Source organism: Ammospiza caudacuta, chromosome 8 (genome assembly GCF_027887145.1).
Source record: "Ammospiza caudacuta isolate bAmmCau1 chromosome 8, bAmmCau1.pri, whole genome shotgun sequence".
Classification (NCBI taxonomy): Eukaryota; Metazoa; Chordata; class Aves; order Passeriformes; family Passerellidae; genus Ammospiza; species Ammospiza caudacuta.
This window is the reverse complement of record NC_080600.1, coordinates 16,389,693-16,413,897: the sequence shown is the minus strand read 5'-3', so window position 1 is coordinate 16,413,897 and position 24,205 is coordinate 16,389,693. Positions and strand designations below refer to the sequence as shown.

The window sequence follows — 24,205 nt, the reverse complement described above, 5'->3', positions numbered from 1 at the left end:
TCTCAAGAAGTTTAAGAATTCTGCATATTTGATGTGTTTTCTTAGGTTTTAATTGAGAAGACAATGCTTGAGGATTTCCTTTCTGTTTCAGCACCTGGGAGCGTGTTTTAAAGACTGCAATAATTGCAACTTCAGTTCCAGGCTCTGCACTAAGTGATTATAATTTTTTTTCCTAGCATTAAGTGACTATAATCTATAATGTGTGTTTCAAAATGTTGTAGTCTCTAGGCATATAATTCCTGATAAGCTACTTAAATAAAAAGTTAGATCACTGTGCTTGCAGGAGGACAGAAACCTGCAAATAGTTAATGTCTAACTTGAAGTTATTTTTATACAAAATTATTAGCATTTTTAATAAGGTATATATATTTCATTTTTTTCTCTAGATGACTGAATTTCTTTAGGTGCAGTCTAAAAATAAAAAGGCCAATTTCTAACAGTTCATCCTGGGAACAGCAGGGCCACAGAAAATAACTCAGTGTTTTTTTCTTCCTATGCATTATTGTGATCTGCATCAGGTATAATGCAGACCACAATAATTACAAATGACTTGCAATAGTTAATGGAAGAGTAAAGAGAGCCCTTAAATTATACTGAATTTTTCGAACCTAAAGAAGAGTTAACATAGAAAACTTTTTACAGTGTTGAAAGTCTGTGGCTGTACCAACTGAGGTGAATTTAATAGAAGAGAAAAGGGTTCTGTTTGTTCAATACCCATGAATAATGGAAAACAAAGTTTTGTAATTTTTTTCATATGTAGTATTGACCAAGTCTATACCATTTGAAATGAAGAATATTTCAGTGTGATTATTTTTGGTGTTTTTCAAAACCAGTTACATAAGTTAATTTGCATGCTGAAGATTCTTATTGATTTTTCTGGACAAGAAATTACTACATATTTTTACACTATTACACTGTGTTCATGTTGTTTTTGTTTGGTTGGTTTTTTTCCTCTGTAAGAAAGTCTGTGTAGAAAGGAAATAGGAGCCAACTCTCAAATCTAAAATAAGGACTAAACAGCTTTTCATTTGCCTTTCTACCCTTTGAGATGCCAGAAGCAATTTCCTCTTGAAGCTGACTTCCTTTCTGGAAGTGATTTTCATCTCCAACCATGTTGAGGCTCTTTTCTCATTCTTTCATTCTGACTAACTTGCTTTTTTCCTGTCTGACTTTCTACTGCAGTTGGGAACTTCTGGAGGTAAGTAATGACAGACAAGTTTCTGTATAACTTTGTTTTTCAGTTCTTCTTCCCCCCTCGCCCCCCCTCACCCAGTCAGTCTAGAAGGACAAACAAAGCACTATTGGTGTCCTCTGCAAGAGAGCACTGATAGGGGCTGGCTGTAAATTGACGTGGCATGGAAAATCTCTGCTAGTTGGGAGCAGCTCTAATGTTGCTGCGAAATCCAGCCTACTCATAGCCAAGTTTGTAGCTTGAAATCATCTCGAGCTCACTGCTTCTATATTAAAAATGAATGGAAAGTACCTTTGCTTTTCGGTCTGGGAACTGGACTTTTTCTCTGTTTGGATTTACAGCTAATAGGGGGAAAAAAAAATCGAGGGGAATTATTTGGTTCCTTTTTTTTCCCCTGTAGTAGGAGCGACAGATCTTGCTGCTCCCCCCACCTTTTCCTGCGACTTAATCATTTGCAGATCTTGCCATGGGGTGCGGACTGAGAAAGCTGGAAGACCCAGATGATAGCAGCCCTGGAAAAATCTTTTCTACGCTGAAGAGACCACAAGTTGAAACAAAGACGGATTCTGCTTATGAATATGTATTGCTGGATTTTACCTTAGAAGGTATATTTTTATGCTGTATCTTTACTGTTTTGAAGTAAGAAGGAACAGGATTTAACTTAGTTTTCTCTTGTTTGATTTACAGTAAATCTTAGGCACTTTTGTCAAAGCTAGCCAAAATGTAAGACTTTTATTTTGAAACACAAATCACGATGAAGCTTCTCACTTGTATAAAATTACAATGGAAACTGCTGAAGTATTTTTAACAACCAAACCCTGCAAATTATACAACTGTCCTCGTTAAGGAAGCTGGCTAGAAACTGTTAAGAGATTTTTCCTGGTTTCCTGTGAGTCACATACTGCCGTCTGTACTGGCTTTGAATAATGGTTGTCTGAATTCAGTGTGACGGTTCAGAAAATACACTGTGCCTGAGCCTTAATTGAATAACAATTTTTTAAATGCACTCAACTTCCGAAAACAGGCTGTCATTGTCCTTGTTTCTTTATGCAGAAGTAAGTCTGTTCCTTAGTTGTATATCAGGAGTAACTTCCCCTCTTACGCCCACCGCAGTCTCTTGGTAGAAGTTTCTGTTATAAGAGTCTGAGTTTTGTCTTGCTTTTTTTCCCAAATGCTGTACTTGTAGTTGTTGAATAGTCTTTTGAAATTGTGACTGAAATGAAACTAAATCTGTATGCATAGCTAGAGGCAGACAGTGCTCTGTGGGATACTTCCTTCCCGAGGGTGTCCCATCTCTAACAGAGCAACTCCCTGTTCCACAAAGTTGAAAACATAAACAAGCCCAGATGGCTGCCCTCAGAGCACAGACAGCTCACTTTTACAGTCACTTTATAGTAACTTGCATTTTGTAACAACCTAGTGTACTGGAAATGCTTAATAACAAGGATTTGAAGTAAATGCTGTTACTAGAAGGGTTGCATAAAGGGAAACAGTGTAAGTGCAGGTCTTAGTGCAATTGCAGGAACTTTTTCATAAACAAAATTTGGCTTTTGATTATTTTTTAGTGTTGTAATATTTTTATTTTAAATATAAGAGTCTTTTCATTAAAAAGCTATATGCGACTAATAGAAGATATATTCTGCTAGGTTACATAGTACTAGAGATCTAACTTTGTTCTGTTGATTTACGTAAAATGTTTTTCACTGGTTTTTTTTCCTTTTGAAGAAACAAAACTATGAAATAAGTAGTGGTAAGATATTGGAAATAAAGCTAGGCTACCTAGTGCATACATTAATTAACTACTGATACAGGAAGGATAAATTTTTTGGAAACTGAAGAGCATTCAGTGTTCCTAAATAGCCTCTGTTCCAGATAGTTGTTTTTTTTTGTTTTCAAGTTACAGTTTCTAATAGTGTTTTATAAATTACTTGTTTTAAAGGTGGCTGTGACCTTTGAAGTAATAGCCCATTGAACATGTGCAATTAAAGGTGTAGCTCTGTTTTAATAACCTAGCACTACAGCAGTAAAGATTAATTTTCTGTTGTTTGTCTGATAATCAGAATTGCTCTGCTTCAGTGGAATTATGTTAAATAACTGAGATCAGTTTCAGATAGTTACCTCACTCTTTTTTAGGTTTCTTACTGGAAGAAAGGGGATTTGTAAACAAAGGTATCTTTCTGTTGAATCATTCTAGATATGTGTATATAACCTTAATTTTTTTTTTTGAAGTCTCTATTTTTAGAGCTAAGATGAATACAGAAAAAGAACATGGTACATATTTCTACTGCCTTGGAGGCATTTTTCAATTCTGAGTGTTTCTGAAATGGGTGGACTTGCTCAAGTATGGTGGAGAATATACTGAGCTTTTTTTCTTTTTTCCTTCAGTCAGCTTGCTCATGTACTTGTTGCTATTTGAATGTCCTTTGGCTTAATTAAACTGGGACCCCTTTATCACTTCAGACCAAAGTTTTTCCTCTGCTGTCAAGTTGTGTATTTATGGCACTCATTCTGCTTAGCCTACTTCCAGAACAAAGTCTTCCTCTGCATAGGGGATTTACGTGTGCCCAAGTGATTTCTTGTCACTGGATCTTGCACCAAGAAAAACAGAACGTCTGCACTTAATAATATTTTAAGATCTTACAGTAAACCATGTCCTGCATCAGGATAAAAATATACAAGCGTAAATGTGTTATTTCAATTTAATATGCCTTATTCTGTGCTTTATCAGGTGATCATGTGCTTTATCATATGCAACATGAAGTCAAAATGAGCCTGCTGGGGAAACTTGCATCAGTCCCTGATCTTTTCTCCCAGGCCAGGATGCAGATTAGGTCAACCATGCTGTGGTCTGAATTTGCTGGCTGGAGTCCCTTTGCATCTTAACTACTTATTAGCTGTGCACTGAACCTTGGCTTCTCCCTTCCTGGTCCCCAAAATGCTCTCATCCCTACTGTAAAAATTAGCTTTGAGTTCCATGGAGGATGAGGGCCATCAGGGGAATCCCAAACAAAAAAAAACCACAGCAAATCTTTTATTTTGGTGGACTGGAGTAGTACAAAGAAGAGGGAGCAGTGGACACTGAAGTGTAATTTTAAATGCTGGTTAGTGACTGTAAATCCCAAAGTCTCAGTCATGAATCATATCCCAATCACACAAACAGCTGCTATTTTGTGAAGTCAGTCTAACCAAAAAGTAGGGATAGTTTCTATATTTCTTCTAAGCAGAAGATAATGCTTGTGCATTATCCACTATCCTCCTATTAGGGAAAAGAAGAAATATTGATGCAGCTTGCTAAGATGACATACTGTCAAGTTCCTGTCATTCTGAATACCAGTGTGAATATGTGTGAAATAGCTGTTTTGTCATCATCTACAGTATCCTGCATCTGAGATTTACCATGCATCTGGAAAGTTAGCTGGAGTTCTTATTGCCACAGTATTTTGGCTACCTGTTGAGAGCACATCAGGAAGGGAACTTTTGTTATGAAAAAGGATTTAAGACATTCATAAAATCAGGGATGTGGTGATCAAATTGCATCATTCCTACTTTTTTGGTCTGTAGGCTATGGAGCAGTTATTTCTCAATACATGGGCTCTTGGATTTACAGAGTGGAGTCATGGGATGGGAGTATTGCTAATGACAAAATATCATCTGTTTACAAAAGGGAAGCTGTGATAGTGTCAGCTTAAAGAAAAAGTGCAACAGCCTTGTCCTTATGACTGAGAATGACAGTTTAGTTAATAGCTTGAATTTGCTGGATATCAGCAGTAAACCATCAATATGTGTGTTGGTGATAGTTTTTGGTAGTGTGTGTTTCCCTGGTATAAATTATCCTGGTTCTTCTTGATAGCTTTTCTGTTAAGGTTCTTACAGTGATAAGCAAAGTAGCCCACCATTCCTTTTCCCATTAGTAGAAATTGGTGTTAAAAAGCATTTGAGTGTTGTAAAATACTAGTTTCTGATAGTTTGTGGGGGTTTTGTGGTCTTTTTTTAAAGCCCTCAGTAAGTGTATCTATGTCAATATTACCTACATTTTATAGAAAGCAGTGTAGAGAGGCTTTACAAAGCACTGCTTGTGAATCAGCAGAGTTCTAATTCAATTTATTAGAATAAAACATTTGTGCAAACTAAGGAGTCATATCTCTGGTTTATGATAGTTTAAAGCAGTAGGATAGACAAACTTAGTGACTTCTGTGTCTTAGGTCCTTAAATTCCTTGCTATTGCCAACCTGCACTATAATGCAGATAGACAAGAGAAGGCAGGGACAAGAAATTAACTCAGCAAAGTGATGAGAGATTTATATAAATGCTTTTACTTTATTTTTTTCATGCTTTTTTTTTAATTACAGAATCAAAGAAGAGTTAGTGTATTTAGTTATTTTCAGTTGTATGGTTCGATAGGGAATGTTCAGGGCAGCACATTACACTTGCTTGTATATATATATATATATATATATATGTATATATTGGAAAAAGTGTTGCTTAGTTTTGACTCAGGCATCCTTTGATGCAGATGGGCACTGGTATTAATGCACAGAAAGTCCTGCAAAGAGGGATCCATCAGGATCCAGGCAAATAGGCTGCTTGGAGCAGGGCTCACCAATAGACCAGCACATTTCCAGCCAGGCTGTTTTGTTATCAGAGTTCCTAAGTGCAAAAGATGAAAGCTTTGGCAAATCCGTACTGGTGTAATGACTCTTCTGCTGCTATTTGTGTATGAGTATTGATTTCCTGCTTTCTGAGGGCATCTAGAGTTCCAGCTGCACTTGTGAGAAACAGGAATTACTGACCCATCAGACTGACTGTAGCAGAATATTTATCTGTTACCAGTGTGGAATCTTTCTTTTCTCTTTGCAAAGGCTGTGGACCATTTTAAAAAGGTTCTCCAATAAGTTTTCCCTTTATCTCTGTAGTTTTCCCTAACAATAATGTATTATCCAGTTGCTGCCTATTGATGCAAAATCCCTGCACATGCTGAGCGGGACCCTCCCTAGAAATCAGCTTATTTAGGTGATGTGTAAGTTTGGTGAAAAAAGGAACTGGGACTGTCAAAATGTCAACTGATACTCCTCCAGATCATTTCTAAGTGGAAAAAAAAATTAATGGAAACAAATCAATTGTCATTGGCTTAAATCTGTTACGTGGAAATTTACCTGAAAACTGGAGTTGAGGGATACTGCATTAGTATGTTTAAGGCTTGGACTAGACAAAATAGTTGCTTTGTTAAGTTCAACTCTATTATGTGTTTAGATGTTAACACAGCTTTTAAATCAGCTTGGCAGACCTTGATCAAACAGACAATGTTGCCAAGTACGTTAAAAATAGATTGTATTAAGTTGTAAAAATAGGTACTTGAAGTAGTTGAATAGTGTTGAATCATCCGTAAATCTGCTTTTTCTTGTATAAATAGGACTGTAGGTTTTCTGGGTTTGCATAAAAGGAACTCACCCAAAGAGTTTATAGACATACACAGTATCATGTGCTTCTCTTCTGCTTTCAATGCTTTGTAGCTTCTTCAAATCCAGAAGTGATCAGGATCAGTTCTGTGTTGGATATAGCAGCTCGGGTGGAAGAGTATTACAGCAAAGGCTATGTTGTGGGAGCTGTGCATCCCATTCTGCTGCCAGTGGGACGGAGGAGGAGCTTCCCTGCAAGTCACATGTATCGAGTGGTGCTCTCCCGGTCAAAGCTGAGGTAACAGGGAAATTACTTGAGTACATTGATCCTTTACTGAAGCCATTTGTGTGTGGGCTGCTCAACATTCATTGCTTATCAATTTGAAATGAGCACCTCGGATTGGCCAGTTAGTAGTGTCTTTAATTAATGCTAAGCACACGCTAAGCTAATGTTTCCTTTGCCTTAGTAAATAGCCTAACAAAATCCAAAGTGTAATATCATCTGTCTTAGCACTTGCAGCAAATAAGATTAACTAAAATACTAGGAGAGTAATAAGGTGCTTTAAACTATCTCATGCTTGCTTTTTCTTGGTTTTCAAAACTTTTGTCTTCCCCAGGGGAAAATGACATAGATTGTGAATTAATTTGTCAGGGATAGTTTGGGCTTTTCCTTATTAAGAAGAAAATCTTCATTCTGGAGCAGAGGTCATACAAAAGCTTTGTTTTGACACTGAGGGAGAGGCAGGAGCTTGTTTATGTTCCAGATCCATGGTCTTGTTTATTACTCCTGTTTTTACTGCATTAAAATCACCATGTGATCCTAAAAACACATGCAAAGCAATGTTACCATTCATTAGTTCCTTTGAATGCAAAAGAAAATAACCTCTTCTTATTTTGAATAACTAGAAAGTGGATTTCTTACAGCATTAAAAGCTGTGAAGCTTCCCCTTCTCTTCTGAGTCCTTATGTGATGCACAAAGGTGCTTGTCTTTATTTGAGGGCTGGGAAGGTGTGAATTGGAAGCTGCCTTGCTGCCACTGCAGTAATGCTTTCTCTAAGTGTTCATTTAAGAGAAATTCTCAAACCCTTTGATTAAACAAGCATTTTTGGGAGTATTTGCTGTTCATGCAACTTAACCTTTATAGATTCATCTGCAAACAAGGTGAATGCTGTTCCTGTGGGCAGAAAGTTGAGTAAGAAAGCAAAATGCTTGCCCTGGAGCTGAGGCTTCCAAGAGCTGGCACTCCCAGCACATGGCTCCCATTCTTTGCCTTATCCCTGTAGATGTGGCATCCTTTGGAAGTTGTTCGAACCTTTAGGCCCTGAATGGGTGAAGGATGAGACTGTAGCATACCTGTGGAACTGGTGTAGGTTCCAGTTTCCTTCCCAGGTGCCATATGTACCAAGGCTTGTTTTGCTGTGGGCAAATACACCTTCTCCAACTACTGTTTGGAAGGTCAACTTCTATATTTGAATGTGTCTAATCATTTCATTTAAAATTGATTTTCTAAATGAAATTATTATACAAAGAAAGCATCAAATAAAATCCCATTATATTATTGGCATACACTAAATATTGTCTGACTAATAACTGGCTTTAGATGAAACATGAGTGCTATTCTATGACTTTAAATGGAAGTTGGGGTTTGTCAGCTTCAATATGAGATATTCAAACCTTATTTAACCCTCAGTAAGTGTTTTTGCATTGTGTTCCTTGAATTTGCCTATACTGTTTCATTTAACAGCTGCAACTCTCCTTTAGTTACAAAAACTAAGCAGCAGCATGTTAACAGTGTTAAAGGACCATTTCTATTCACGGTGTGTTTTCTACAAAACTGAATCTGCTTTGTGCTTACTAAATTTAGTTTTAATTTGTGTGTTTTGCATTCTCAGAGATTTTTGCATTTATTTATTGCAAAGGCAGAGCTGTTTATCAGTAAAGCTTCATTTCCAAAATATCTCTCTGCATGGTCTTTAGATTAAATTCCTGTTAAATATTAATATTCTCATCCTGGCATTGAAACACATAGTACCTGTCACTTTGTGTAAGAAACAGAACAAAGCACCAAAACCCATTGACTTCTAAATAGTATGAAGAAGCATTGTCAGGATTTCATTCATAACTATTCCTAAAGAAAAGAATTCTATATGCAAGCATTTGCTCAAGTTAGCAGCAAACTCCTGACAAAGACTGCTTTCTTTCTGTGTTCTAGCCAGAAGCACGCAGCACCCAGAGCACAAAGGCACCCCAGGCTGGTGATTGAGGAATGTCCTTTAACATATGAAACACTGACAAATGAAGTAGTGAAAGAACTGCTAGAAAAGGTAAGGGAGGATTTTTCCAACTTCTCTTCAGATTTTTGTTTCTATCATAAGTGTAAGTTACATTTAGTGGTTGTGGTTTTAGTTTTGTGTTGATTTTATAGAAGCTACAAAATTTCTCTCAGAGTGAGAAAAGAGTTACTTTTTGTCAATATCTCTGTAAAGCTTTGGAAGTCTTCACTGAAAGCAAAATCAAGCTCAGTCTCTCATTATAAAACACTTGTATGATATGTGAATTTTATGTTTTTCCTGAGTTAAGTACCCAAGAATAAATGTTCTTTTCATTCTTCAACAAAAAATACAACATGACTCATGGCTCATGAGAGATACTGACCTCCAATACTACAGAAATGTTTTTAGTATGACTGGCATCACGTATTTAGAGAAATATTATTTATTGCTCTGCTATGCTGCTTATCAATACAACACAGTAAATAAAGTACTTTGGGTTTGTTCTAAATGAGGGATTTTGTTTACTCTGAAGTCATACCAGTGTTGGCCACCTTTCTTGGCCTGACTCCAAAGGCATGCTGGAAAACTTCCATTTACTTTGAAGCAGGAGCAGCATCAAAGACCAGTCACCCTTCTGTAATACAGTGTTAGGCCTTTATGTCCTCAGCAGTTTAGTAAAGTGGTTCATGTATGTACAAGTTTTAAAGAAGAAAAAGATCTATGCAATTGTAAAATGACTTTGCAGCTAAGTTTATGTTGTATTGCAGGTTAATGAAGCTGCTAAAAGAGGAAAGAAGTTTGTGGGATTTGTAACACAACATTTTCCTCATCCTAAAGCCTGTAATGGAACAAGTGCAGATGGAGGTGCAGAGCTGGAATCAACACTGGGCAGAAGAAATAGGGAACACAGAAGAGAAAACTTTGAGGAAAACTATAAAAACTGGAATGAAGGGACATTGAGTGGTCACTCGTCTGAGAGTGGGATAGAGGAAGAAATGCATGGAGAAAGCAGACTGTTAGAGGATTCAGATTTCCAGTTTGGAAAAGAAGTCAGCCCTTCTAAACCACGGAAAGGAGATGGTAATAAATGCTGCTTGTTTGTTGCAGAAATAAGGTATTTTATTGAGGCATTGGAAAAAATAAAACAGTGTTTTCTGTTGTATCAAATACTGGTTTTGGAAGATACCTCTATGCATGCATATGTAAATGCATACTATTTCTAAAAGAGTTGCCAGTAAAAAAAGCAGAAGGAACACTCACCTTCTGTTTTATGTATGTGAGCTGTAGTAATATATTAAAATGATATTTCAGTTTTCATATAGACTATTGTAGATGTGCTGTCAGAATTCTAGTTTGCAATTTAAAGAAAAAAAGAAAACCAAACGAACACCCCAAGATCGCCCACAGTGTAATTGTGGATTGAAATGTGGCACATTTCATGGTTTTTTGCTCAATATGTGTATAACAAACATGTGGCAGTAAAAATCCTTCCTTTTAGAAGGATGCAGTTGTTATAAAATATTTTCTGGAATGCACATGTAGGTTTACTCAATATAAAATTATAAACACGTAATGATTTCAAAGTATACATTGTGATTCCAGTTGTGCCTGTTTCAAAGATGACAACAAAGAGAGCCCCTTCCAGCTAGAGCCATAATTTTACATGCTTCCAGGCAACTCACATAATGTACACCAAATAAATCCGTTCATAATGGATTCTTTCTGGTTAACGTGCCTTCAAGAAGTGTCCTGAAAGAGATCACTGAAATTAATGCCTTGACCATGAAATTGAAGACAATAATTGTTACAAAATGAATTTCTTAGAGAAAAGTAAGCATTAGACGTATAGGAAGGAAAAACATAATTGAAAAAATGCTGATGCTGTGATAGACTACTTTGTTGTAGAAGGATGAGGTGCTTGGTGTAGTCTGTGCAAAAAATGGTCTGAAACATTGACTTCTGGTACTGAAACTCTTAAGGCCTCCTGGCTGCTAAGAGGAAAAGGTAGAAAGAAAGAAGTCATCTGAGTAAGAGAACTAATGCAAGACAGAATTATGTGGAAAGCAGGCAGCATGAAACTTTCATGTCAGGCTGCATTCCCTGATGAGCCAGACATGTTTTAATTGCTCTCAAAAGCCACCTTTTCACTTTCCTGTTAAAACAGCTCTTCAGTTTGTAGACTCTGAGAATGATGACTCTAAGCACAGAGATAATCAATGTCCCTCTTATTTTTAAGGCTTGAGTAAAAGCAGTTTTCCTACAAGTGAGCCTTTATAGCATAATCTGGTAAAACTTAACTCTTCTCTTACAGCTTTAAATAGTGGGTTTGCTATATATTAGCAGTCCTGTAAGGAAGAAGTGGAAAACTGGGTTCTGTTCGGGAGCAGTGTTTGTGTGGCTGGTGTGACCAGGTAGATCAGCAGTCAGTGCATCCCCTACATGCAGTGTTTTCAGGAAACTTCAAAAAGCTTAGGAAGGATATGCCAGGCTTCTCTACACTAGTCAAATAGAAAGTCACTGGAGTTCATGAGATAAAACTTCTGGAAACTTAACCACCTTTCTTTGTTTTATGTAATTGTCATTTTGAAAAATGCTGATGTGAATTTTCCAAGGCATTCTTGCATATGTGTAGGTATATACTGCTATGCCAGTGTGCCACTTCCATTTACCTCTGCTCAAAAGAGGCAAGAAACTATGCCCAAGTTATAGATTTGGGGATTTTAAGTATGAATTTTTACTGTTCTATTGCTTTTTGAACTATTTTATTGAATTTTGACTATTGCGGAGGTAAATTTCTGGTATATGTGAGGAATTGAATAGTTTTATTGGGAAACAAGTTCCTTTTTCTGTAGAATAAGAGATCTTACTTCAATATATGGTAAAAGAAATTAAGGTTTGTCATGATAAACACATTACTTGGGATGTAAGCACCTGTGAAAGTGATAAAACTGTATAAAGAGTTATCTCTTACTGAAAGCTCAACATTTTGTTCTGAATTCCCCTTATTCTAGGCACATGATGTCACCTGCAGTGAGTGTAGTAACGCTACTCAAAGCAGCAAGAGATTCTCCCAGATATTGGTTCAGATTACTCAGAGTACAAATCCTGTTTTGGAAATTTCTGTTTCTGGAGCCTAGAGAGACTGACTTCTTAACTGGGGTCATCTTAGCAAATTCCTTTGTTTTGACAGTGCAAAAACTTGGATATTTAGAGGTTGGTTTGCATTGATTTAGGCTGCCCAGCAGTATTGGGCAATCCAAGAATATTTCTGGGCAGCTGCTTTGTTTTACTTCTCTACACCTGTGACAGACAAGTGTATTTGTAGAACACACTCACACAGTTGGGGTTTTGTAACTTGCACCAGTGATTTCCTAATATGCTATGGCTATGTCAGTTTTTAGTGAGTGCTTGTGTGTGACTGGTTTTGTTACAGCACTGGATTAATACCTAGACAGAAAACCAATTTAAAGATAAATTGGTTTTGTGTCCTTAATTTCCACTGATCCATCATCATTTTACTGTGGGAAAATCCCAGTCAGCTAAACAACTAATTATACTGGTACTTCAGAGAATAATGGGTTAAAGTCAGTGCAATGCATTCCTTATATTTGCAAGCTTAGAAAATTGGCTTTTGTTTTTATAGTTGCTAGTATTTGTAGCCAGAAGTTCCACAAGTGGCAGAAATGAAGGCTGTTTGCACTGATTTTTCTTAGTCCTTGTATGTTTTCTTTCTTGTATGCAAACCCCAGCTACCTGAAGAATTCAGTGACAGCCCAGCTGTAATAAGTTCCCATTTTCCTTATATCTCAAAGTGTACCTCCCCTCACACCTTGTCCTGAGTGTGTTTAGGTCTTAAGCAGAGCAACATTAAGAACCAATTATTAAAACTGTTGCATAGAAATAGAAAATTATGTTAAAATAGGAGATTAGTAATATTGCAAATTTTGGAGCACTGTCTTTGAAGTTCATTCTTCCTTTCTCTCTCCTTAGACAAGCTCTATACAGTCTTCAATGTTTTTGATGATGATTCTACCTGCTGGACCTACCATGAAGGTGTTTTGTCTATGAAAGTAACAAGAAAGGGGCCAGTTGTTAGTACACTGGAAGCAGACTGGCTAGAATTAACTACATTTTATTATAAACAAGGATTGGCCTTAGTTGATTCTTTTGTACACTGGGAAACTTCTAAAGGTGAGTACTGTCTCCGGGTATTATGAAGCTTTTGCTTGTTCACATAGAACTATGCAATTTGAAAAAATTATGGCTATATTTTGCTTCTTGATGGGAGGGCATATATGTGAGTATGTCAAGATGGATCTGTAACTGCCCAGAAAATCAATTACTCCCTTTTAGGTATCAGATTCCACAAATTTATAGTAGACGAAGTAATTGAAATTCTTGCTTTGTTTTATCAAATTGCCAATTTCCAAAGCAGCAAACTAGAGCAGCTTTATAACAAAATAATCAACCTTTTGTGCTAGTTCTTCTGGTTGGGTTTTCCTTTTTCAAGGAAAAGACAATAGGATTAAATGTGTTTAGAACTCTTGAACTCCGTTGCTGGTAAAATATGTAATTAAGAGATTCGTTTCCATTTGAATTGGATTTGTCTGAAAGCCAGAAGTTAAAAGTGTGCAAAAAACAGTAGTAACTACTGTTATACAATTACTTGAAAAAAAGTGAAGAAAATTGTAGTTCCCTAGTGTTAGGAGTACAGACCAAAGCAAACTGAGATGATTAATAAATTCCAAAACAATTAACTATTTTAACAAATGTTGTTTGATAGCAAACCTACACTGTATACTTCACCAAGGTGATGCTTTGGTTGCATTTGTACCTGTCTTGCTTGTACTAAGTTGCAATTTGTTGATCTTCCTTTAGAATTAATTATTGCAGTGTAAGCAAGCAAAGTACGGGGTTGCAGTAGAGAAATGTCTTGTCAAATCTTAGTTGAAAAGGCTCCAGGGACCTTAAGCAGTTTTTTGTAATGCTCAGGATGATTAACAAGTGTAATAGATAATTAATAATGTATTAAAGTGGCTTTCATAAGTCACTTTGTCTTAATTATACGAGGAGGTAAAACTACTGTCAGTTTGAGCAGCTGCTGTATTTACTATGCCTTATGCTTTTTTCTCATAATTTTGATTTAAAACAATATGAACTCTTGGATTATTGAAGGCCTTAAATGAAAAAAAAAACCTGCAAAACACAAGATCTTTGCAATTTAAATTATGATTCTTAAAAAACAAAAGCCTGACACTAATGACAACTGTTCAGTTTTCATTGCTCTCTATGGTTTTGAGTGTGAATCACTGTGTTTCTGTAGCTCTGCAGTAAATTTTGTGACTCAGAGGCGGATAAGCTCATCAATGTAGATTTACTTCTGATGGAATTTGGCAGCTAGTCCCTCTCAAACTGCATATTTTGTGCACATGAGCAGTCTAATGCCACAGTTTGTAGCAGTCATCTTTTTTACTCTGAAACTGTTACTCCTTTTTATTGAAATCAGTGAAACAACTAAATTTCCTTCAGTGGAAGAGAGGTGAGAATTCAGACCTCTAGTTTTCATTATGAAGTTTTTTTAGAGCTGGAAAAGAACTCTCTGGAGATCTGTTACAGTTCACTGAAGGGTGGTTTTGCAGCTGTTGAAATTAATCTTTGCAGCTGTTGTCCAACAACAGTTTTACAGTGTTCCATTCCCCACAGAGAGAGCTGTCTGCTCTTCTTTGCTTGAATAACTCCCCATCTTTAATACCCAGGTAATAACATGTCTCATCCAGTATTGGAGGGGATTTAATGCTGATATTCTGAGGATTACATGATTTTGCTGTACCAATTTAGTTGGTTAGTCAGCTGTCAATGTGAATCTCCATGAAAGGCTTCCCAAAGGCTGTTAGGAGGAAGAGAACCAGAAACTGAATCTGTATTTGATGCACAGCTTTAGTTTGGGCCAAACGGATGCTACCGGCCTTTGACATGTGAGTCAGGCACTTGTGCTCTGAACTTCCTTCCCATCAGGAATCCTCCTACAATTACTTGTTCAGGCTCTTCCTGTGGCCATTTGTGTATTTAAGTGGCTGTAATTGAGCTTTACACTTCATGGTTCACTCATTTTTGTGCTCTCTCCCACCACACCAAAAGCCACATGTCTTGTCAGGAGGACAATATTGAAGTTGAGGAAAAAAGGGTTGTGCCCATCCTCTGTAATGGATATGTTGAATACAGGGAACTGGAATTCATACTAGAGTATGGGAGGGGTTAATGCTTTTGACACAGTTGTTCATAGTTCAATTTGTGTAGAAAAGAAAAAGGAATTTTAATAATAAGTTGACTTGCACAGTCCATAAATAACCACAAATTTGAGTTTGCTGAGTCATTTAATTTTATTTTAGAGAACTGTTCAGTGAGAAAGAAACATCTTGTGTACATCTTGGTAATCTATCAACCTAAAACTTAATGCTTATGTCTATGTTCACAGGGGATTATTTGCCCAAATCTTTAGAGGGATTATTTATCTATGAAGAAGAAGGTGCTGGAGTTCCAGGTTCTACCAGGAAAGGAAATGATGCAATAGTTGTTGAACAATGGACAGTCATTGAGGTAAATAGGTGATGATTTAGCAGTGCTATTTCCTACTGGTATTTTTCTTTGTTTTTTTCCTTTAGGATGCTGGTACCAGTGTTCCATAAGCATTCAGGATGGTTTCCTGAAGTCACCTGCATAGGCTTTACTAAAGCCCCAAATGATAAAAATAAAATCAGATTTGTGGGCATTGGTAAATGTGCATAAAAGAAATATGCCAGAGGAATTCTGGCCTGACATTTGTAAATGTTCATACCAACAAGTACAACTACCAAAGAAGACATCTTGGGGGATTTTTTTGTGTGTTTCAGACCAATTTAGGTGTAATTTCAGCAAGTGCTGGTCACCTTTTTTTAAAAGGGGGAGAAAATAGCCAGATCTAGAAAAACAAGAGAAAATTGATAGTAAATTAATTCAGTGCAATGTTCAGATATGTATTTTTACTGCTAAATATGGAAGACTTGGGTTTCCTAATAAATTTACATCTGCTGCTGTAGTGGGTTACAGCAATAAAATTACTTAAATTACTCTTTAGAAATATTCTTATCATTTAGGATTATTGCTATGAATGACATCTGAAAGCAGTTGTTGTTGGATTATGTTGTTGGATTTTCTTACTTGTGAAATATCCAATGATAAACACGTTTACAAATGCAAAAAAAATTAACATCAAACTGAAGACTTGTACATTTAAAAAAAAAGACCACCACCAAAAAACCCACCAAAACCTTAAGTATGTAGCTAAGTGATATGCTTATTTATCATATGTGGAGTAAATAAAGATGTCAATTGAGACACCTAATTATGATGCTTTAAAAGTTTTAGGCACTAATTTAACAAAGTGACAAGTTTAATGGGTGAGCTGCTTTGAATTATGTCTTGATGAGTCAGAGCTCATACCTAATGTTAATAAATTCAGTTTTCCATGGATTTTGTAGTCTTGAACTTCTTAAGTTGTTTTCAGTTTGAAGTAATGAATCTCCACCAAACAACAGTTTGATGTCATCTCAAAGGATTATCTCATTAAAAGTGAGAGGGGAGGTGTTGTAATTGTGTAGAAATGCCAATAAAACCTGTACAGAGTCTCTTTACTACTTTTTATGATTATTAATGTAGGGGTGTGAAATTAAAACAGATTATGGACCTTTACTGCACACGCTGGCTGAGTTTGGATGGCTGCTGACCTGTGTCCTGCCTACACCAATTGTACGACATGACAGGTACCCAGACTCTTGATTACAGCATTCTTGGTGTGTATGGCTGAGAATTATTCAATAATTACTTGCATACTTGAATGTCAAAAGAAGAAAAATACTGCTGATGTTAAATGTGTGTAAAGCTTGAGATGTAAGTAGCATTTTCATGAGGGCTTTGCCCTATCTGCTTAGGACTACTGATTTCAGTGAGTCTAATTCTAAATTTAAAATACATTGTGTAAATCTAAACATGAAAGATTTTATGTAGGAAACTTTTTATCACCTACCCAGTCCACAGCAATGGGGCTTACTCATGCTTCAACTAGAAACAAGTGTTGAAATGTTTCACTAGTTTTAGGACCTTGGTGAATGACTGATTTAGACCATGGAAAAAGTCATGTTGTCACATGACAGTCATGGAGTGTTTGTTGCAAATTAGGGCAGAGAATATGCTAATCCAGCAAGCTATTGGGCTGTTTCTCCTCTCTAATATAGACACTATGGTTCAACTCAAATACAATACCAGACTACTGGATTTCAGGTCTCTAGCTGTAATGCTTAGTTAGAGCATTGATGGGACTCTTTTCTACATAAGAAGAGCTAAACTGCAGACCTGGATTCCCCATAAGGTTCCAGACTTGCTTTTTTTCTTCTTTTCCTTAAATAACCCTTCCCAAGAAAAGATACAACACTAGATGAAGCATTCTTAATGCCTCCCTTCTCTCATCTTTTTTTTTTTCTTTTTTTTTTTAAGTTCTCCACCCATTAGATTAAGATTGCCAAACTTCAAAAGCAAACAAATGTACTGAGGCAGGTCTTAGGGCTCATTAACAGCTGTGGAAAGAGTGGATGGCTTGAGTAATCTTTGGATCCCAGGCCTCACTGTGTTAAATCAAGTCATGAAAAAGATGTGCATGGAAGATTCTAAGAAAACTGTTGCAAGAAAGTAGACTTCTGCTTAAGTGATTTGGCATAATTAAATCAACTCACCCCATGTAAGAAGGAGGCTTTTGTGATCAGGAAATAGGTGCTGGGTTTTTTTGGCAGTGTTTTTTCTAATAGTTGACTTTTACCAACTGGTTAAATGCAAAGACAAAAGAAGTTTTGGTAAAATATGGCATGTTCTGTACCTTTTTTTTTTGAGAGTCTCTGTTTTGCTTTCCTATGGAAGAAGTGGTTTCCAGAACATGAAACAAATGGTTATCCTTTAATTTCTTCAATAATTTTGTAGTCTAAGTGTATTAGCTTTGAACATAGTGACTTATAGACTATATGAACTACCAGGCCTGGTTTTCATTAACAGCTGAAATTTGGCCACATCTTGGTGCTTGAGAGCAAGTCTTCAGAATCTGGGTATAATCTTTGAAGGATGGCAGGGAGATTTTTGTAGTCATGGTGTGTCCTGAGTCATAGGATGAGAGAATATTGAACTTCCAACTTTTTGTGTCCCACAAGCCATGTAACTGAACCCATCCCAGAGGGTTTGGACAGCAGGGTCAGGAATGTCCTGAGCAGCTGCTGAGTGACACTGGGAGTGTCAGCCTGTGCTTGCAGCACATCAAATGGTGCTGGTTTGTACCTCAGAGATCACAGAGCCAAGGCAGGGCCAACTAAAAGAGACAAAGTGCTGTAAGGGGGAAAAAAATAGGATGCAGTGCTGTAGGAAGCATTAACTGATTGATTAGGCTGGGGCTGTTCCTTGGACCAGTGAGAATGTACCAGGAAGATATTCAGGTCTCAAGCAGTGCTGTATCCCAGATGTGAAACAAGCAGAGCATTAATTGCAGTGCCCATGCTAAAGGGGTTCTATCCTGGCCAAATCTGAAACTGGATTCGTTTTGTACCCACACCAGAGTAACTCAGCCTAAGAAAAAACATTTGTTTTCTGGCCTAAATGGTTGAGTAGGACTTTGTATGAATTGTCTAATGCTTGTTATCCCACTGTAGCTTGTGAGTTACTCTTGGAAGAAATAGGATGAATCATGCTTTGTGTGCCTGTAGTGTATCTCATATACGGCAATTCAATTTGCTTTTAAAAAATGAAAAAAGCTTATGAACAAGAATTCCTAATTAGGGATTGAAAACTCATGAGAATCAGAAAATGAATGTCTTCCTGTTTTGATAGGCTGAGTTGTGATTAATAACTACTATTTCTAAGCAATGATGTTGGTATTTAAAGAGGAGAAGAAATTCCTGCATGGTTGCTGTGTCTGCTGTGAAAGATGCCATTACTGTGGTGGTGGTGGGTTATCCTAGGAATGCAAAAGTCTTAATAAAGAAGGACACTTTATGCTGCTCAACAGCTGGTTTTTTCCCCAGACTCAAAACTCTGACCTCAAAACCCAGCCTGAATATTAAGTGGTTGCAGAAACAGTGAAGAAACTAAATAAGCAACAACTTGGAATGATCTGACAAAATTATGTTTTCATGTTTACTTTTAAAATAGATTTTTTGCATAGCATTTAAAGAAAACTTATCTATTATCCCCATTTTTACTCACTATAGTATTTTCCTGTGTTCTGTCTTCCTTTTCTCCTAATTTATGGTAAAACTTTCCCTCATGTCAGATCTTTTGTGAGTATTTGCTTGTAAATTAGTATTACTGCAGTTTTTAGTAGTACCATGAGTTTGTAGAAGTCCATATATGTTTGTCATTGAAAACTAGAATTACTTTTAAGGCTTTTTAAATTTTTCATTTAATAGAACCTTTAAGCCAGGACACTTAGTATCCCAGGCTGGTATCTGTCTCTAAACTGAAAGTCTAGATGCTACCCAGTTCCAAAGGAGTGCAAAGTTATATTTTTTTGAGAAATGAAAATACCCACAAAAAGCACACCTGCATACATGAAAATAATTTATCTTATTCCCTTTGGTCATTTCCAGAAAATCTTGTCTAATATCTTTTCTAAATGTTTTTTACATCAAATATTCATGCATTAAAAAATGGATCTGTAAAAGCCAGAGCCATTGGCAGTAGTACTGAGCTTGTAGCTTCATGGTGTTTTGGAGGACTTGCAGACGTGTAAGAGGACACAGTTTTGCCCATATAGCATAAGCAGACAAACAAATTGCTGGTGTTTCAACAAAAGAGTCTCTGTTGCCCTTCACCACTCTTAAAAGAAGAGACAGGAAAAAGGCTTCAGCAGCCTTACTCTGCAGTGACCTTTATTTCCCTTCCCTGATTGCTGTAGTCCCTGAAATGGCCAGGGCAGGCTCTGGGCAATGCACTGCAGAAACACTGACTTTATGGTTATGCATTTATCCTGGCTCACCACTTAATCTGTATTTTCAAAATGCCCTGACTTATGAGGCAAAGAGGGGATGTAGAAATGTGAGAGAAACTGTGGAGCTTCCCTTGCTCTGAGCACTTTTTCTCATTTAAATTCTGTGGAAATCCCACTGTCATTGAGTTCTTTGTGAATTAAGCTCATAGCTGCTTTGTCGTGTGCGGCATTTTAATAAGGTCAGACTTAGAAATTTGTTAATTTACTTCTTGTCTACTCACCATCATGTCCTTTTTCTGTTCTAGTAGAATTTGTACAAGCTGTAGCTCAGTGTTTGGGTTTTTTTCTTTTCTCTGTAGGAATGCAGACACTGTTACAAAATAAGCCTTAGGCTCTTCCCCATGCCAGAGCCTGTGCTCAGCCTTGTTGCTTGGAAGAGACATTTTTCAATTGATCAAAAGAGACATAACTGAGGCACAGAGAAATACCTAACCAAGTGGAAGAAGGTTGCAGGATTGCAGATTTCCTTGTAATGACATAAAATCTAAACACTGTCTTTTAATGAATGCAAATAGTGAGGTAGGGACTCTTGGAACAGGAAACCTTGTTAGGCTTAAGGAAACGAATGAATTTGTTCTCCTGCATTTTTGTTTTTCCCACAAGCTGGAGTTTTAGTTCTCTGTTCTCATCCAAGGAATACATGCAAAGATATGCCGTGACCTGAGTTGAGCCAGACTGAAAAAAAGATTGTGAGGGGCCAAACAAAATCACAAATCCATCATCACTAACTATTGATCTGAGTGGCTGTTTATGCTGAGAATAGTACTGGTTTGTGTACTTTCTCAGAGCTTACTTCCAGAAGCTTTACTGGGGCAGGCTGTTGACAAGCTCTTCTGAGCTCATAGAACAGTTCTAATCCCTGGTTTTTCTTGGAGCAGGTCCCTGATGTTAAATACAAAATAGTTTTCAGTTGTGAAACATGCACCAGTTGCCTTGACTTCATATGTGTGGTGTTTGATCTTGTGATATATGCATACTGAAGTAAAAGCTTACATTGTTTTAGTAGTTCTTAGAAATGTTATGCATAATAACACAGTTTTATGGTTGATAGAATAGGTAGAATCATAAACACTTCAAATGAACTGCCATCTCTTTGGTGTTACTGTTTTGCTACTCATTTAGTGCACTATTAAATATGTAGTCACCCTTTGGCCAAACAATTTCATTGTTTTACCTTTATATGCTTAAAGATCTTACTGAATACTGGCCAAAAGCAGCTGAGGGGAGAAGAACTTATAAAAATATAGTATCTGATATTTAGAAGAAAACAGGATTTTTTAAAATCTTCATATTCTGGAGTTCTTGTCCTGAAATTGTTTCACTTTCAGTGACATGGAGTTGGGGTTTGTATTACATGTCCTGTCCATGTGGTGACATGTATTTCTGGTGGAAAGCTGATGGAAATACATTAAAACTTACAGGATGTATTTATCACCACTACTAAGGGGGTGTAGTGCTTATGAAATATCATATCAGTAATATCTGGTCTGGGGAGCAGCTTCACTTGTCGTGTTTATTTTTCTACAGAATTCCCTTTTGGGAAAAAAACCAACACCTTTGCTTTGTCTACCATAACAGTATTAACATCTGTAAAAGTTCCAGGACTGAAGTTGCTCTTTTTTTTTTCCCTTTCTTTATTTTTCATACCAAATATTGTCTTGTCCTGCCTATGCTGGTACCTCCCTCATACAAAACACCTGGTGTCATTCATCTCATTCTTGATGCAAAGCTTATTAAAACTGAGCTGCAGCCCTTTATCCATAGGTGATGAAGCAGCAAGTGTCAATTAGATGACATTTTACAACTTTTATTTAGCAGTAAAGAATGTTAATTCCCAAGTTTCATACCACAGAGTATTGAGAGATTTGCTGAAGCTATGGATCTATTAAGATTGGGCCTGGTTGTTGTGATATTAATAGGTAGTAATGTGTTGCTGTGTATTTAACAGTGAAGGTTAAGTTCAAAAAAGACTTGTGAAGGTTTGATTCAGATGTAAATGTGCAGACTTGGATTAAAAGCAGGAGCTCTGATATGTAAACTTTCAAGAGCACACATGTTAAATAACTCCAGTCATGGTAATACAAGTTACTGGTCTGTCCCTATTTTCATGTGCATCACTTTAACCAAGTCCTATGCTTCTATTTTTAAAAAAAAATATCATTATAGAACTATTGAGGAGTTAATAAACTGGATAATACTCTAGTCTGTCCTCTTCTCACTTGTGAACTTACACCCACCCTAAAGTTGACTTCAAATATGTTGGTGACAATTACTGCCTTGAAAACCTGGAAAACTATTTTCTTTAAATTTCAGTGAAGGAAATCTGGCCACAAAGCAAGTAATTTTTCTTCAGAGACCTGTTATGTGGAGTTCTGCTGTCCAGACACCAGAGGTGAGTAACATTTTTGCGGTATTAATATTAAAAAAATTAGTACTTCGCATAATGGTAAGATACAGAAACAAACTAGACTTGAGAATTAACAGGGGAAAGAACTGACAGAACATGGTTTCCCTGCAAACGAGTTCAGGTTTGTGGATGTTTTTTGCAGCTGGATCACATGTTATCTTTTTTCCTCAGCTTAAGAGATATCTTAAGCCATAGAGAAAAGCATGAGCAGGCTAAAAACCTGTTTTGTGCTAAGGAATTACTGTGTCTCAGGTGAATGTGTTTGGCTATGCATTATTTCCTTGGAAGTCTTTAGGGAGTCTGGTCAAAATCCTGCATCTCTTGCACATAAAACAGAAAATTGTTTTGACCTTCAAAACGTCAACTTTCACATTTTTAGAAGAAAGGAGTGTTAAGCTATGCTCTAAGGGAATACAGTAACCTGCAGGTTATCAGGGTGAAGGGCTGTTGTTGCATGAAAATTTGTGACAGAGACAGAGGCTTTAAAATTCCTGCAGCTGAACCTCAACAACTGCAGGAATTGCAGTTAAACCTCAACAACCTTGTCCCTTTTGGTTGGAGGTTGTATCAAGTGCTTTGAGGATTGACTGACAGTCTCCACTGCTCCAAGTCAGTGTCACAATTCTTGCACCAGCACACTGCTGCAGTAAATCCTGTTGTGGCCAGAGAAGAGTGAACTCCTGGTGGGCTTTTCTTTGCCAGGTCTTTTGACATACTGTGATGGGTTTCCATTTTTGGTTCTTTCTCAATTTCAGTGGCTCATCAGCCTTTCTCTAGTCAACATGTCTTTCCTGTGATAACCTTAAGCAGTTAGGAAAGCTATGAATGTTTTCACTCATGTCCAGCAGTGGAGTGGTAACTTCACAAACTGATTCATGGCATAGAATTATATGGCAGTGATACCTAGCTGTTTCTTTCTCTATTTGTATGAATATTTCCATAATTCTTCAAATTTCTTGCATTGCTATTTGATCTCTCTCTGTGGTTTTTTTTGACTGTCTGTTCAATGTGTTGCCATCATCTGTGTTTTCCTTTGTTTAGTGCTTCTAAAATATACTCTTCCTTTTTTTGTTCTTCTCCAGGCTTCTGCTTATCTCCAGCCTAACTTCCTTCTCAGTGTGTCCCCTGATAATTAGTACTTCCATGCCTGGAAGAACTTGCCTTCAAGATGTACACTTCAAGTCCTGTTTGTTTTTGTCTCTGCCACTGTCTCAGTTCCCAGATAGTTCTCATATGCTATAATTTATTTCTTCATTTTCAGAATTGGAGCTTTTGCTTTTTTTCTCTTCTGAGTTCTGTGTAGTCTCCTTTGCCAGTGTCTTTTATCTCTCTCCATTCATACCCTCTCCTAAATTCTGCCAGTGGATTTTTTTCCCTAACCACCCACTGTGTCAAAAGCACCTCCAGCTTTTATCTTTAAAACCTTCTGACTTCCTCCCACATGTCTGACTTCGTAGTCTTTACTTCTTTTCCTAATTAATTTCTGAAAGTACATTTTGGACCACAATTTTTGATAGCAACATTGTAAATGTATAAAGCAAAATCATGCCAGCCATAAAATAATGCTTCTCCTGATGCTTTCCTACTTCTTCAATACTCTGTATATAATAAGGGCATGAACTCCTGATACTTTAACCCTTGGGAAGGCATAATGTCCCTTCTAACTATGTCTCTTAAAAGGCAGTGTAACTGTATGTCACAAGTTGGATTCTGCCAAGAGATGTAATACAAACCAGTTCTGTAAAAACATTCAGTCTCAGGAACTGATGAATCTTTGAGACATGGCTTAAATTAAAAATAGGAAGCATTGTAGTCACTGTTTAAATTCTTTCACCCTCTTGTAGGGTGATGAGCAGCCTTGGGTATACAAATAAAAT

General features: G+C 36.9%; 1 protein-coding gene across 2 annotated transcripts in view; it reads left to right on the top strand.

Annotated features, from left to right (window-relative positions):
• Positions 1 to 24,205, top strand: part of RFTN2 (raftlin family member 2) — a 29,807-nt gene continuing 5,602 nt past the window's right edge. Inside the window, exons 1-9 of one of the 2 annotated variants that reach the window (XM_058809178.1) lie at positions 1 to 153; positions 1,651 to 1,797; positions 6,703 to 6,886; positions 8,802 to 8,913; positions 9,630 to 9,942; positions 12,853 to 13,053; positions 15,338 to 15,459; positions 16,558 to 16,661; positions 22,235 to 22,313. In XM_058809178.1, the coding sequence (XP_058665161.1) occupies positions 1,659 to 1,797; positions 6,703 to 6,886; positions 8,802 to 8,913; positions 9,630 to 9,942; positions 12,853 to 13,053; positions 15,338 to 15,459; positions 16,558 to 16,661; positions 22,235 to 22,313 (1,254 nt within the window). In that variant the 5' untranslated portion in view covers positions 1 to 153; positions 1,651 to 1,658. Of the gene's footprint in view, positions 154 to 1,650; positions 1,798 to 2,606; positions 2,687 to 6,702; positions 6,887 to 8,801; positions 8,914 to 9,629; positions 9,943 to 12,852; positions 13,054 to 15,337; positions 15,460 to 16,557; positions 16,662 to 22,234; positions 22,314 to 24,205 lie in introns of those variants that run through there. The other variant, XM_058809179.1, reaches the window with a different exon arrangement.